The 13753-nt window shown below is 48.6% G+C and overlaps 1 protein-coding gene and 1 long non-coding RNA gene across 2 annotated transcripts in view; one reads left to right on the top strand and one right to left on the bottom strand.

The window, feature by feature from the left end:
• TM9SF4 (transmembrane 9 superfamily member 4) overlaps positions 1-13728 on the top strand; it is a 30641-nt gene extending 16913 nt beyond the window's left edge. The window contains exons 9-18 of the mRNA XM_081011208.1: positions 1419-1489; positions 2622-2754; positions 3931-4012; positions 4110-4185; positions 5955-6038; positions 7518-7693; positions 9261-9324; positions 10079-10198; positions 10658-10747; positions 11448-13728. Of these exons, the coding sequence (XP_080867334.1) occupies positions 1419-1489; positions 2622-2754; positions 3931-4012; positions 4110-4185; positions 5955-6038; positions 7518-7693; positions 9261-9324; positions 10079-10198; positions 10658-10747; positions 11448-11597 (1046 nt within the window). The 3' untranslated portion in view covers positions 11598-13728. The remainder of the gene's footprint in view (positions 1-1418; positions 1490-2621; positions 2755-3930; positions 4013-4109; positions 4186-5954; positions 6039-7517; positions 7694-9260; positions 9325-10078; positions 10199-10657; positions 10748-11447) is intronic.
• Positions 1-13753, bottom strand: part of LOC308480269 — a 182441-nt gene that overhangs the window by 128120 nt on the left and 40568 nt on the right. The window lies entirely within an intron of this gene.

Raw genomic sequence — 13753 nt, 5'->3', positions numbered from 1 at the left:
TTTGTGCCTTGCTTTCCCTTCAGTTGTGGCCAAGCAGTGTAGGGTAGGGGCCACAGTCCATGCTGCACCCTGTATGTGCCACTTCCTCAGCATGCCTGTGTCTTTGGGCAACTCACCGGTCCTGGGCACTGGATGGAAACTGCTGCAAGCAATTTTGTGGTTCTGCATGAGGGCAGGCAGAGGCACAAGTCTTCCCTTTGACCCGTTTTGGAAGGGAGGAGCGCCCCCTGGTGCACAACGAGAGCATTGCAAGAAATGAGGGATGTAGTGATTTGTTTTTATTTATTTTTTTAAAATAAGAATAGGTTCAATAAAGAACATTATCTGCTTAGAATAGAATAGAATGGAATATAACCTTTAGAAGACATATGAACACAACCCTGTACAGTGGATGTTTGGGTTGCGAACGTGATCCATGTGGGATGCATGTTTGCAACCTGCAGTGTTCGCAACCCGCGTCTGTGCTCGCGCAGGTTGCGATTCGGTGCTTCTGCGCAAAGCGCGATTTAGCGCTTCTGCACATGCGCGACTGCCGAAACCCGGAAGTAACCCGTTCCAGGACTTCTGGGTTTTGGCAGTCCGCAACCTGAAAAAAGACTGTAACCCGAGGTATGACTATATAGGGAAGCTTTTTAATGTGTAATGTTTTCTAATGTTTTTATGTATGTTAGAAACCTCCCAGAGTGGCTAGGGCTACCCAGCCAGGTGGGCAGGGTACAAATATAGAATTATTATTATTATTATTGTTAGTGAGGAATATATGAAATACTTCAAACAGTCCATACATAGGACACAAGTCATTCCACTATGACACAGAGGTACTGTTTACCTGGTTAAAAAGAGTTGTAAGGGTATTAACATTGGTGTGATTATAATAAAGTCCTGGGAGTTACCGGGGTTATGACTTAATCTTGAGTATATCCAGGAGCAGGTATAGATCCCTCTGGCTCCCTTTACTTGACTGCCTTGCTTTTTCTCCCCTCCTCCCCTTGGCCCCCACTGCCCAACATGGCAGCCCAAGAAAGAGACACTTTTAAAATGCCTCCGAAGAAGAAAAGAATCCCCTCCAAGGGCCTGTCCAAGTGGGAACTTCCTCTGCTTTTGCTGTGGCCCCATGTGCGTTAGCAGAAGGCGTGAGAAAATTGAAAATGAATACTTGTAGCAGCAGCAGCACCTCCATTGGTGTAGGGCACTCAAAAGTGCAATTCTTGCTGTGAGAACCCAACCTCACCCCCCATTGCTACTGTCTGAGGACATGGCTGAAGCTCTGTGGGCAAATGTGGACTGTGGGGGACTCTGTGTCGACTGACGCATCACCCCTCATGACCCTCCGCTCCCGTATGCTGCTGGCTTGCAGATGCTTAGCTGCTCAGTGGAATAAACGGCAGTTCATTCATTCCAAGTCTTATTCGTTTCAGGTATTCTCAGCATGATCATCATCCGGACGCTCCGGAAGGATATTGCCAACTACAACAAGGAAGATGACATTGTACGAGAAGCATGATGTGCTTGGGGCTGTCAGGTGGGGTGGGGTGGGGTGGGGTGGAGAGGGAGTGGAGACCCTTCCTTGCATCTTGAGAACGTTCCCAGACTCTCCTTTTGAGAAGGGTAGAGGGGAGGTAGCCAAGGAAATGGGTAGAGAATGTAAGAAGAGCTCAGCTGGATTAAATCTGAATTTATTCAGCACTGGGTTTCCCATAACACTGGTCTTGAAACACCTACATTGGCTCCCAGTACGTTTCCAAGTACAATTCAAAGTGTTGGTGCTGACCTTTAAAGCTCTAAACGGCCTTGGTCCAGTATATCTGAAGGAGCGTCTAAACCCTCCTTGGTTCAGCCCGGACACTGAGGTCCAGCACTGAGGGGCCTTCTGGCGGTTCCCTCACTGCAAGAAGCCAAGTTACAGGGAACCAGGCAGAGGGCCTTCTCAGTAGTGGCACCTGCCCTGTGAAACGCTCTCCTACCAGATGTCAAAGAGAACAACAACTACCAAACTTTTAGAAGACACCTGAAGGCAGCCCTGTTTATGGAAGCTTTTAATGTTTGATGCATTACTGTGTTTTGATATTTTGTTGGGGGCTGCCCAGCGTGGCTGGGGAGGCCCAGCCAGATGGGCTGGGTATAAATAATAAATTATTATTATTGTCAGCCAGGCAGATGCCTCTGGGAAGCCCAGTGGAGCAAGGCTGAACCTGGAGGTAGCACATAGCTATAATGTCCAGTAGCCACCTGGTCCCTTTCCGCTGTTCACCTGACCGATCCCTTTTTAAAAGCACTGCTGTGTCTTGTGGCATCAAATTCCATAGCTAGTGATGTGGGTAGAGAGTCCCTTGCTAGTCCAGAGTTTATACTGGGGCTTAACCGCTTAACAGCAGATTCTCGGCAGACCTTTCCAGGCCTGCCTTCTCATTCCTTGCTGGGGTGAAACTCTTTTCAGCTGCAGGCAGTACCCAGAAGGGCTTTAAGGTTTTGTGAAATGTGGTGACTCGCTGCAAAGAGGAGAGCCCTGGGGGAAGAGAGGACATGCTCTGCACATCTCTGTGGCAGTGGGGGTGGGGAGAATAGCAGTCCCTTTTGTGGGGCTTGATTTCAATCCCCCTGTGTGTCGATTTTCCCTGCAGGAAGACACCATGGAGGAATCTGGGTGGAAGCTGGTGCACGGTGATGTTTTCAGGCCGCCTCAATATCCCATGATCCTCAGCTCCCTCCTGGGCTCCGGAATCCAGCTCTTTTGCATGATCCTGATTGTTATTTGTGAGTATCCCACCTGGGGAGCCTGGGGGTGCTTCTTTGGGAAAAGGGGGCAGGGGAGAAGAGACTCTACAGGCTAAGGAGGAAGACAGCTTGTTGAACAAGCTGGTGCCTCTGTGCTGGGAGGTGTGGCCTTACATCAAAGCCCTTATGGCAATTGCCAAGACACCTTGTTACATCCGCTCTGTCTGCATTCTGATGCTCAGGTGTCAATTTCCTCTTGGAGCCACTTCCTGACGGCCCCCGCCCCCTTGAAAGACCCCTTTGCATTCTAGGGAATCGTGGGCTGTTGATAGTTGTTTGCTTTAAATGTATATCGGAGCTGTTTAGGGATTATGTCTCCTAACTGTCTGCGGACTGTCTTGCCAGAGTGGTGCATGCTCCTGCTTGGACTACTGCAATGCGCTCTATGTGGGGCTACCTTTGAAGGTGACCCGGAAACTACAACTAATCCAGAATGTGGCAGCCAGACTGGTGACTGGGAGCGGCTGCCGAGACCACATAACACCGGTCTTGAAAGACCTACATTGGCTCCCAGTACATTTCCGAGCACAATTCAAAGTGTTGGTGTTAAAGCCCTAAACGGCCTCGGCCCACTATACCTGAAGGAGTGTCTCCACCTCCATCGTTCTGCCCGGACACTGAGGTCCAGCGCTGAGGGCCTTCTGGCGGTTCCCTCATTGTGAGAAGCAAAGCTACAGGGAACCAGGTAGAGGGCCTTCTCGGTGGTGGCGCCCGCCCTGTGGAACGCCCACCCATCAGATGTCAAAGAGATAAACAACTACCTGACATTTAGAAGACATCTGAAGACAGCCCTGTTCAGGGAAGTTTTTAATGTGTGACATTTTAATGTATTTTTAATCTTTGTTGGAAGCTGCCCAGAGTGGCTGGGGAGACCCAGCCAGATGGGCGGGGTACAAATAATAAAGTATTAATACTAATATTATTTTCATGACTGCTCGCTAACCCACTTCAAGCCTGTTTGAAAAAACAAGTGGGGATAGAAAAGTTGAAAAATAGTGCCGCGGTGAACAAATGTGCTTTGTGAATACTCAGCAAAGCACACACACCCCTTCTCAGTGTGCAAGGGCTCTCTTTGAATTCTGGCAGGTTGGCTTTCTGCAGTGGAGTATTGGTTTGTGAGTGGTGGGTCTTAATCCTCCTTGCCTTGCCTTTCAGTTGTGGCCATGCTGGGGATGCTGTCTCCCTCCAGCCGAGGTGCCCTGATGACCACAGCCTGCTTCCTCTTCATGTTCATGGGGTAAGTGGTGTGGCTTGTCCTTTGCATCAGCCACCATCCCTCTGCCTGACCTGTGATGGGAGGTAACTGTTTCTCCTCTCTGTGTCCTCTGCACTAGGGTTTTTGGTGGTTTCTCTGCTGGCCGACTCTATCGGACACTGAAAGGCCACCGGTGGAAGAAAGGGGCTTTCTGTGTAAGTGATACTGATCTTCACAAACCCCAAGGGACTTGGGAAAGTGTGTGAGGGCAAACTGCAGAGCCTCATTTGTTTCTGATGATGAGATAACCACTGTGGCTGTTGGAAGGGGCCCTGGCATAACCTTGGGATAGAGTTGCTGGGGGTGTGATGCCTTGGAATCTGACTTTTGCATTACAACAAAAAACAGGCATAATAGAAGAAATCAGGCTTTGGACAGGGATAAAGGGCACAGTGAAAATGATTTCTTTCTGCCGCCTCCTGTTTTATTTATCGTTGGTGGGTTTTATGATATTGATTTATTTTGTTCTAGATTTTTATTGGGACGTGGGTGGCGCTGTGGGTTAAGCCACAGAGCCTAGGACTTGCTGATCAGAAGGTCGCGACGGGGTGAGCTCCCGTTGCTTGGTTCCTGCTCCTGCCAACCTAGCAGTTCAAAAGCACGTCAAAGTGCAAGTAGATAAATAGGTACCACTCTGGTGGGAAGGTAAACGGCGTTTCCATGAGCTGCTCTGGTTCGCCAGAAACGGCTTAGTCATGCTGGCCACATGACCCAGAAGCTGTACGCCGGCTCCCTTGGCCAATAAAGCGAGATGAGCGCCGCAACCCCAGAGTCGATCACAACTGGACCTAATGGTCAGGGGTCCCTTTTCCTTTAGATTGTTATTAGTATTTCTGATTATAATGTTGCTTGCCACCCTGGGGCTTCAGAGTCAAGAGAGGACTACAGATTCCTTAAATAAATAAGTTGTATTTGGCTGTTTGAATAACTCATGCAGCTTTGCAGGTCCCTGCTGCTTTTGCTTCTGACTGACTTGGCAAGGCCTGGCTGCTTCTCCACATCAAATCTTGTGTTTAGTCTCTGCTCTGGGACTTCACTGTTTGCTCCTGGGATGCTTTCAGGCTTTTACCCCACAGCATCAGGAATGCAAATTGAGATGAGGATGATTCCTAGCATTTTAGGTAGGTGGGTGGGTAGGTAGATAGGTAGCAATTTTATGTGTTTATTGCTGGAAGTCTCTTTTGGTAAAACTGAAAGGAAGTACCTTTGAGCGTGCAGAGACTTTGCACTCCTTCTCCCGTTGCAATCTTTACAACAATCCCGTGTGGCTGGTCAATATTGTTATCACCGTGTTGCTGTTGGCATGCACCCAAGGAAACAGGGGCAATTGGCAGGCCCCCAGCTGGCTCCAGCCCACCGGCCGGTGTGCCGGGCGAACTCCGGTCCTTGGTGCAGCATAAATCTGCAACCCAGGCTTTAGAAGACGGAGCATGCTATTCAGCAGAGAAACGCTGCGCAAACAGAAGTGGCAGGAGAGACTGTGTGAGCATATTTACAAGCAGGTTTATTCAGCGTAGATCAGGACAAAAGGAAACATGTCTGATCTCCTTCGTGCCCAAAGCAAAACAGAAAGCTGTACACAAACGGAAGTTCCCAGCATGCAATGCTGGTGTGTGTTACAGGCATGGGACACGCAACAGTCCCATGTCTGTTCCTTAAGATGGAATGGAACATCCCAACAGTTGCAGGTGCTGAAGCAGTGTGTGTTGGGGGGACTAATCTGTGGCAGATCTGGAATTTGAATTGGGGTTTTGTGAGTCATAGCTTGGTCTGTGGATCACCGGCTCTCGCAGGGGCTCTCAGGCTGCTGCCTTCTGCGCCTGGTGCTGTGAAGTGGCGTAGGAACTGCATTAGGTTCCTTGGATGAGCCTTGCTGCCACCGTCTGCCACTGTCATCATTCAGTCCTTTCTTTTCTCCTTGCAGACAGCCACCCTGTACCCAGGAGTCGTCTTTGGGATATGCTTCATCCTGAACTGTTTCATCTGGGGCAAACACTCGTCGGGAGCGGTATGTATCTTCCCAGCTCTCTTTGCTCTCTCTGGAAACACTTGGCTCGGTCTACTCTTTTCCAACTCTTACATTCATAATTTGTGTGTGTTTATATGTTCTGAGACATAAGAAATGTTGGTTAGCTCCTTTTAAGCTCCTCATATGCTTTGCCTTCCCTAATATACACATAGGGACGCAGGTGGCGCTGTGGGTTAAACCACAGAGCCTAGGGCTTGCCGATCAGAAGGTCGGCGGTTCGAATCCCCATGACGGGGTGAGCTCCCATTGCTCAGTCCCAGCTCCTGCCAACCTAGCAGTTCGAAAGCACATCAAAGTGCAAGTAGATAAATAGGTACCGCTCCGGCGGGAAGGTAAAGGGTGTTTCCGTACGCTGCTCTGGTTCGCCAGAAGCGGCTTAGTCCTGCTGGCCACATGACCCGGAAGCTGTACGCCGGCTCCCTCGGCCCATAAAGCGAGATGAGCGCTGCAACCCCAGAGTCGTCCGCCACTGGACCTAATGGTCAGGGTCCCTTTACCTTTACCAATATACACATACTACTACTACTACTACTACTACTACTAATAATAATAATAATAATTTGTTTCTTGTACCCCCACCCATCTGACTGAGTTGCCCCAGCCATTCTGGGCAGCTTCCGACAGAATATAAAAGAACATAACAAAACACGAGACCTTAAAAGCTTCCTGATACATTCTGTGAAATTATCTCCCTCCCCTCAGGCCCCACCCCCAAGAGGATGCTGCCATTTCTGTAGCTATTAAAAAAGACATTTAAGAACAATTTTCTAAATCTTGATTTTTCCAAAATATTCTGTGAAATACGCAAGCAGGACACATTTTGAACATTAGGAATTAGGAAACCGCGTTAGCTGCCTGATGTTGCATTCATTTCCCCCCCTGGCAGGCAGGTTCTCTTAGACTCACCTTCACCAATCTGGTGTCTTCCAGATCAGGGAGCCCTTTCTGGCTGGTGGACCAGATCCTTATCTCCTGGCTGCTCCTGGGCCAAATTTGGCAGATGTGCAGAGCCCGGGATCCAGTTGTGCCGGCCACACCAGTCTTTTCAAGTGCTTTTGCCCAGCAGGGCGTTTGTCTTTGAACTGTGACAATGCCTCTTGCCTGCCAGGTTGGGGAGAGGGGTGTGTGGCTGTAACCGTGCATGGAAACCTCTGGCTTTTATGTGGGCAACTGCTCCAAAAAAATAAAATAATCTCACCTGTTTCTCTAGCTTCACTGCCATTATTATGTGGTCCCCCAAAGGCTTCCCAGCAGGGAATGAGGTGCTTGGACTGCAAAAGGTTCCCCACTCCTTCTCTAAAGAAATGCTAGGCCATAGTATCACCTTGCGAACCTTCCGTCTTGATGCTCTGGGGCAAAGGGGTGGCTCCAGGTACATCTTGCCTTGCCAGGTCCCGTTCAGCTATTGCTGTACCTTCTGCCAGCCACCCGTTCTAAGAGTTGGGTTGCCGTTTGCAGGTCCCTTTCCCCACCATGGTGGCTCTCCTTTGCATGTGGTTCGGCATCTCCTTGCCCCTAGTCTACCTGGGATACTACTTTGGATTTCGCAAGCAGCCTTACGACAATCCTGTGCGGACCAATCAGATTCCAAGGCAGATTCCGGAGCAGAGGTGGTACATGAATCGATTCGTCGGGTGAGTGACCCAGAAAACCCTTTCCTGCGCAGCTGGGCCAAATGACTGTTGGGTAGCTCTTTCTTTTCTTCTTTTTGGGGATCAGTGAGCAAGTTGCTGCAGAAAAGTTTGGAAAGATCCTTAGGCCCTTCCACTGCCAGCTCAGGCAGTAAAGCATGAGACTCTCAGGGTCATGGGTTCAAATTCCACAGGGCAGAAAGATTCCTGCTCCTCAGATGGATGAGCCAGATGACCCTTGGGGTCCCTTCCAACTCTACAATTTTAGGATTTGATGATTCTAAATAGGAGCTGGAGCACTGGTGCTGCTGCTGGGTTTGGGATGACGTTCAGTTGAGATACCCAGAATTTGATGGCTCCGTCTAAGGGCTTATTTCTAAAAGGATGTGTTGTTCCGTTGCTGGAAGGGAAGGCTTTCTAGTGATGGCAAGCAGTTCTGCCTCTCGGACGGCTTGTCATGTATAATCATAGTTTAGAGGTACCGGGCCCTAAGGAAGTTAGACTATCCTTCACCAGGGCCAGGGCCTTCTCAGTCATGGCTCCAACCTGGTGGAATGCTTTGTCCCATGAGACTGGGGCCCTGCAGGATTTAACTTCCTTCCGCAGTGACTGTAAGACAGAGCTATTCCGCCTGGCTTTCAATTTGAACTTAGCCTGATCTTTTATTCCCCTCCCTTCTTTCCCTCCCTCTCCCCTTTTTATGAAGATTACCTGCTCTGGGATCCCACAGCTAATTCTCCCCTGGTCTCCTCGCTGGCCCAAATAGGACTAATTTAGCCAGCTAGCCCTGGTGATCATCTAATGTTTATTGGATGGTTTTCCCCCCTAAATTGACTTTTGAATTCTGAATTTATTATTCACGTTTTATACTGTATTTTATGCTGTTTTTTGTTGCATCAATTAGGTGTTTTAAATTTGTTGTTAGCCGCCCTGAGCCCGGTTTTCTGAACCGGAAAGGGCGGGGTATAAATAAAAAATTATTATTATATTGCTGCCACCACCAGCACCCCAGTCAGCTGGATCATCTGCAGCCAACCAGGGTGGGGCTCAGGCACTTTGAGTGGCAGAAAATGAAAAGATGGTAACTGTAGCTCAGTGCCAGATCATATGTTTTGGAGCCAGGTGATGCCAGGTTCAGTCCGGGTCATGTCCTGTTGAAAGGGTCTTGGATTACAGAGTTCAGAAAGCTGCTGTCTGTCAGTTTTGTCACCAACTCTGTGCTGGATGGCTCAAAATGCTGACAGTACGAGGGAAGCTTCCTAACTTTCTTACAGCCCCAGAGCTGGAATAGATGGGAACATAGACTTACGGATGGCCACTCCCCATAGTAACCGAATGAAATACTAGTTTCTGGGGGAGGAAAAGCAGCCTAGAGCTGCTGCCTTCAGGCCCTGCTTGTGGGCTTCCTGGAAGCGGCTGGCTGGCTGTTGTCAGAAACTGTGCTTGACTAGATGGCCTTGGATCTTATCCAGCTGGCCTGCTCTTAGGTTTGCAATGTGTGCAGCCCTAACTAGCATTACTGGATCTACAGCTGCTCCTACAGTAACCAAATTCTGTCTCTCATCTTTAGGATCCTTATGGCTGGAATTCTGCCTTTCGGAGCCATGTTCATTGAACTTTTCTTCATCTTCAGCGTAAGCGCCATTGCTGCTCTCTTCTTTTCTAACATGGGCTTTCCAGAAAGATGCACCATATGCCTTTTAAAGAGTGGTGTTGGGATGGGGTCTGTCAGAACAAACAGGACTTTTATTCAGCTCAGATCTGGCACCTCTCAAGTGGTTGCCATTGCTATTCTAAGAGAACCAGGGAGAAGTTAATGGTGAGCTCCAGCCCCTCTTTTTCTAGAAAAATAGCACTGAGAACAAGAGTGTTTTTGGGTGGGTGTGCACAGGATGAAGAATGCTTGCTGTTCCTTGTCAAGTCTTCTGGGCTTTGCACTCTAGGTTGAGATGTGGCCCTGCAGAGCCTTCCAGTATCAGTCGTGGCAGCCCCAGATATTGAGCTGCAACATTTTGCTTCTTTAACTGTCTCCAATTGGGGAATGCCTTGAAAGAAGGGATGGGTGCAAGACAGAGATGCCTTTCATGAGCGTAGAACGGATCCAGGATCCCTTACAATTCTCCTGAGGAAATGGTCCAGCAGAACAGAAAATGCAACTTAGTTCTGGGAGACCTGTCTAGAGCCAACTCGGTTACACAAGCAATTGAAGAATCCCCTGATTCTTTGAGGAAAAGCCATGGTTAAAGTGGAGAGAATTGGCTAGAGGTTTGTGATGTAGGTTTGCTTCGCTGCCTTTTTCTGCGAAGCGATAAGCTTCTTGTGTATCAAGAGCTGTCCCACCATACTCATGTCTCCTCCTTTGTGCACATCTTCTTCTCTCGCATCCAGGCAATTTGGGAGAACCAGTTCTACTACCTCTTTGGCTTCCTCTTCTTGGTGTTCATCATCCTCGTGGTCTCTTGCTCCCAGATCAGCATCGTCATGGTGTACTTCCAGCTCTGTGCAGAGGTAATAGAACAGATTAATCCTGGGGTTGTCGTTGGGGGGTTGCAGGGAATGGAACCCAGTTCTGCAAGGTGCCTCAAAAGGAAACATGGATCAGATTTAGGCAGAGAGACAGAGCTCCTGTCCTCAAGTATACAAGCCAGTTAATATATTCATCTGAATTGATCAGTAATGCTTTTCCAGAACTGCACAAGAAAGCCAGCATATCCTGGAGGAAAGTCGGCTTTTCCCTGGCATGCTAATTTACTGTGTGCAAGGAGGGTTTTTGGCTTGTGTTTCTGCGAGGAAGAATTTACACTTTCACGTGTCTGGAGAGTCTGGCTTCAGCTTGCAGTCTTGCCTAGTTTGAAGAGAACCGCAAAACAGTGCAAAACAGTGGATGCCCAAACACGACTGGGCACCTGCGAGGGTTGTTGAGAGTGCTGGCAGAATGATGCTGTATGTCTTTCCTTCATTTGGCAGGATTACCGATGGTGGTGGAGGACTTTCCTAGTGTCCGGAGGTTCTGCCTTCTATGTGTTGATTTATGCAGTCTTCTACTTTGTGAATAAGGTACTGCTGCTATTTTCACCAAATCTGAATCCTACACTCAGTAACTATTTATTAGGCTGCGATATCTGGTCAGGGAGGCTGTCGAGTGGCAAAACTTGCTGCTCTTGAGCACTTCGGGTGGGAGATAAATAATTTTTTTTAAATTTATACCCCGCCCTTCCCGGTTCAAAAACTGGGCTAAGGGCAGCTAACAACAAATTTAAAACAATTATAAAGACAGCATAAAATACAGTATAAAAACATGAATGGCAATAAAATTCAAAAATCAATTAGATAATCCGCAGGGCTAGCTGGCTGAATTGGTCCTACTTGGGCCAGCGAGGAGGCCAGGGGAGAATTAGCTGTGGGGTCTCAGAGCGGGTGATCTTCATACAAGGGGAGGGGGAGGGAAGAGAAGGGAAGGGAAATAAAAGATCAGGCTGAATTCAAATTAAAGGCCAGGTGGAATAGCTCTGTCTTACAGGCCCGACGGAAGGAGATTAAATCCTGAAGGGCCCTAGTCTCATGGGACAGAGCATTCCACCAGGTCGGAGCCATCACTGAGAAGGCCCTGGCCCTGGTGGATGTTCCATGATACACAACATGGTTGAGGTGGGAGGCCAAGGGAGGTTCCCACCGTGCTTTTTCCTTAGGAGGGCTACTGCAGAGGCTTTGGCGCACGCTTCCTCTGCCCTGACCTCCTTCTGGTTCTCTCTTGCAGCTGGACATTGTCGAGTTCATTCCTTCCTTGCTGTACTTCGGCTACACAGCTCTCATGGTGCTGTCCTTCTGGCTCTTGACAGGGACCATTGGCTTCTATGCAGCCTACATGTTTGTCCGCAAGATTTACGCTGCTGTGAAAATAGACTGAAGATGCTCTGGCGCCACGTGGCACAAAGCAGCTGGTCCCCTCTGTTTCCTCCTAGGAAGGAAGTGGGGAACTCTCTCTCTCTCTCCCTCTCTCCTGTTTCTCCCAAGGAAACAAAACCCGGCTGGAGTGGGGGACACAAGGAATAAAAATAGTTCAATTTTTTGGAATGTAACCTTTGGCACAGCGTCCGTGGAATCGGGTTTCTTGGTGGGGAGGGTGTGTAGATATTTTGCATTTTAACTTTTATCCTATTCTGGTTATAAGGGATTTATTTTCTCTCTTCTTTTTTAGCCGAGACGCATTCCCCTCAATGAGTAATCTTTCTCCCTCCTCCCTTTTCGTCTGATTCATTTTCTGTAATGACAATAATAGGAGATTGCAATGGTTACAAATTCACGAATGAGTTTGGGGAAGATTCATCCTTTGGTGATCGCACAGCGTAGCCTTTTGCTGTGCCTTTGCTTGGAGCAAGACGGTAGAAAGAAGGTCTGCTGCCGCCTCATCATGCTCCAGTTCCGGCAAGTGCAGTTTTCTCACGGAGGGCTCTCAGACTGCCTCCCCTGGGCTGCTTGATGCTGGGAGTGTCACAGTGCAGACGGTGGCAGACACCTATTGTCTTAGGACACTCACTTGCTTTGAACCACGATAAACTGATGATGTGGAACCACTGCCTGCTGAAAAATGGAACGGGCCTGCAAACTGGAGGAAGGCTGCTTGGAAGTCCTGGGGGGAACCCCAGGGGATTTCTCAACACTGGGATTTGGGTGAGGTTTAGAGACTGGAAAACGTGCTCTGTTGTTTATGTGCCAAGGAGTCCATGGCTCAGATGTTGGGAACTGCTGCTGTAATGTGCAAGAGAGGGGAGGGAACTGGGAGAGCTCTGTTCCCCTGACCCCAATGTCAAAAGAAAGGAATTGTTCTCCCTTCCTACCCCATTCCCCTGCACATTTGGCCGACCCGCTTTTCTCACTTGTTCAGTTCTGTCTCTCCCTCCAGAAATTGAAGCGCATTGGCAGCTTTACTCTCGTCTTCTATGTGAACTAGGTTACGTAGTCACAAGACCAAGGTTATACTATCAAATTATATTTTAGCCAAGCACAATGGCTCTCAGTCTCCCTTCTCAGAGACAGGAGCACCCCGCTCTCTCTCCCGCTCGTAGTGCGCTGCGCATCGCAAACGAGCCTGAATCAATTTACTGGGAGATGGTTCTAAACACTTCCTTTGATAAACAGAAACTTGCTTATTTGTAATCAGAATTACAATACTGGAATTATTATTATTTTTTCAATTGCTGAAAATTAGGTCTAATTGTGGAATGGTCTAGTTGCAGTTTTCTGCTTTATGAACGAGCTGTTCCGGCAAAAGTGGGTATGCCATGGGTGGGGTGGGGTGGGGGAAGGGAGGCATGCACGGGGGGGACACACATTTTTTCCATGGAAAATTAATCTCTTTGGGAACACATATTTAAGATCGTTAAACATGTATTTGTCATCAATGATGATGCCTCTTATGTGTGTCTTAATTTACCTGCCCTGTGGTAACTGCAGGAAACTACTGGGGTGAGCCTGCAGACTAGCCTGCAGGCTCACAGGGAATGAGGGGCTTGCTTGTGCATTGCTCCTCTGCCCACCCATTGCTTCCTTGCCCCCCCATGCCAAAGCCACGCCAGCCACGAATCAAGGTCTGACAAAGGGGGAGCCATGGCACTTACTACTTTTGCTATGGATCCCTTGGTGAACTCTGATCTGAGCTACCATTAGGGTACTTGACTAGGGACTGGAGTCTACTAATTCTGCGCACCAGCAGAAGCCGAGGTATGGAAGAGTTCCAGCTAGTGCAACAGGCTCCACCACCCAATGCGCCCTTGCAATTCATTCCGATGAATTGGGAGAAACCCCAGAACAGCAGGGCAGGGAGGAGGGTGGATTGTTCCGTGTGGGAAGTAGGAAGTCTTGCGCTAACATAATGATCAGAAGAGTGCAATGTTGATTTATTCCCCAAGTCCTTTCTCCCCCTCCATGATTTTCTTTTTCCAACCTGAACTGCTCTATCCCTGGCCTTCCACTATGTTTCTTGTATTTTTTAATGTATTGTTTGAGCCCAACTGTAAATAAATATGCTGTTGTTGTCATTGTGTCTTTGATTGTGCAACTTTA

Source organism: Podarcis pityusensis (assembly GCF_964106645.2).
Source record: "Podarcis pityusensis genome assembly, chromosome: 6".
In the NCBI taxonomy this organism is placed as follows: domain Eukaryota; kingdom Metazoa; phylum Chordata; class Lepidosauria; order Squamata; family Lacertidae; genus Podarcis; species Podarcis pityusensis.
Note: the sequence above shows the minus strand (reverse complement) of the source record. Positions and strands in the feature narration are given on the sequence as shown.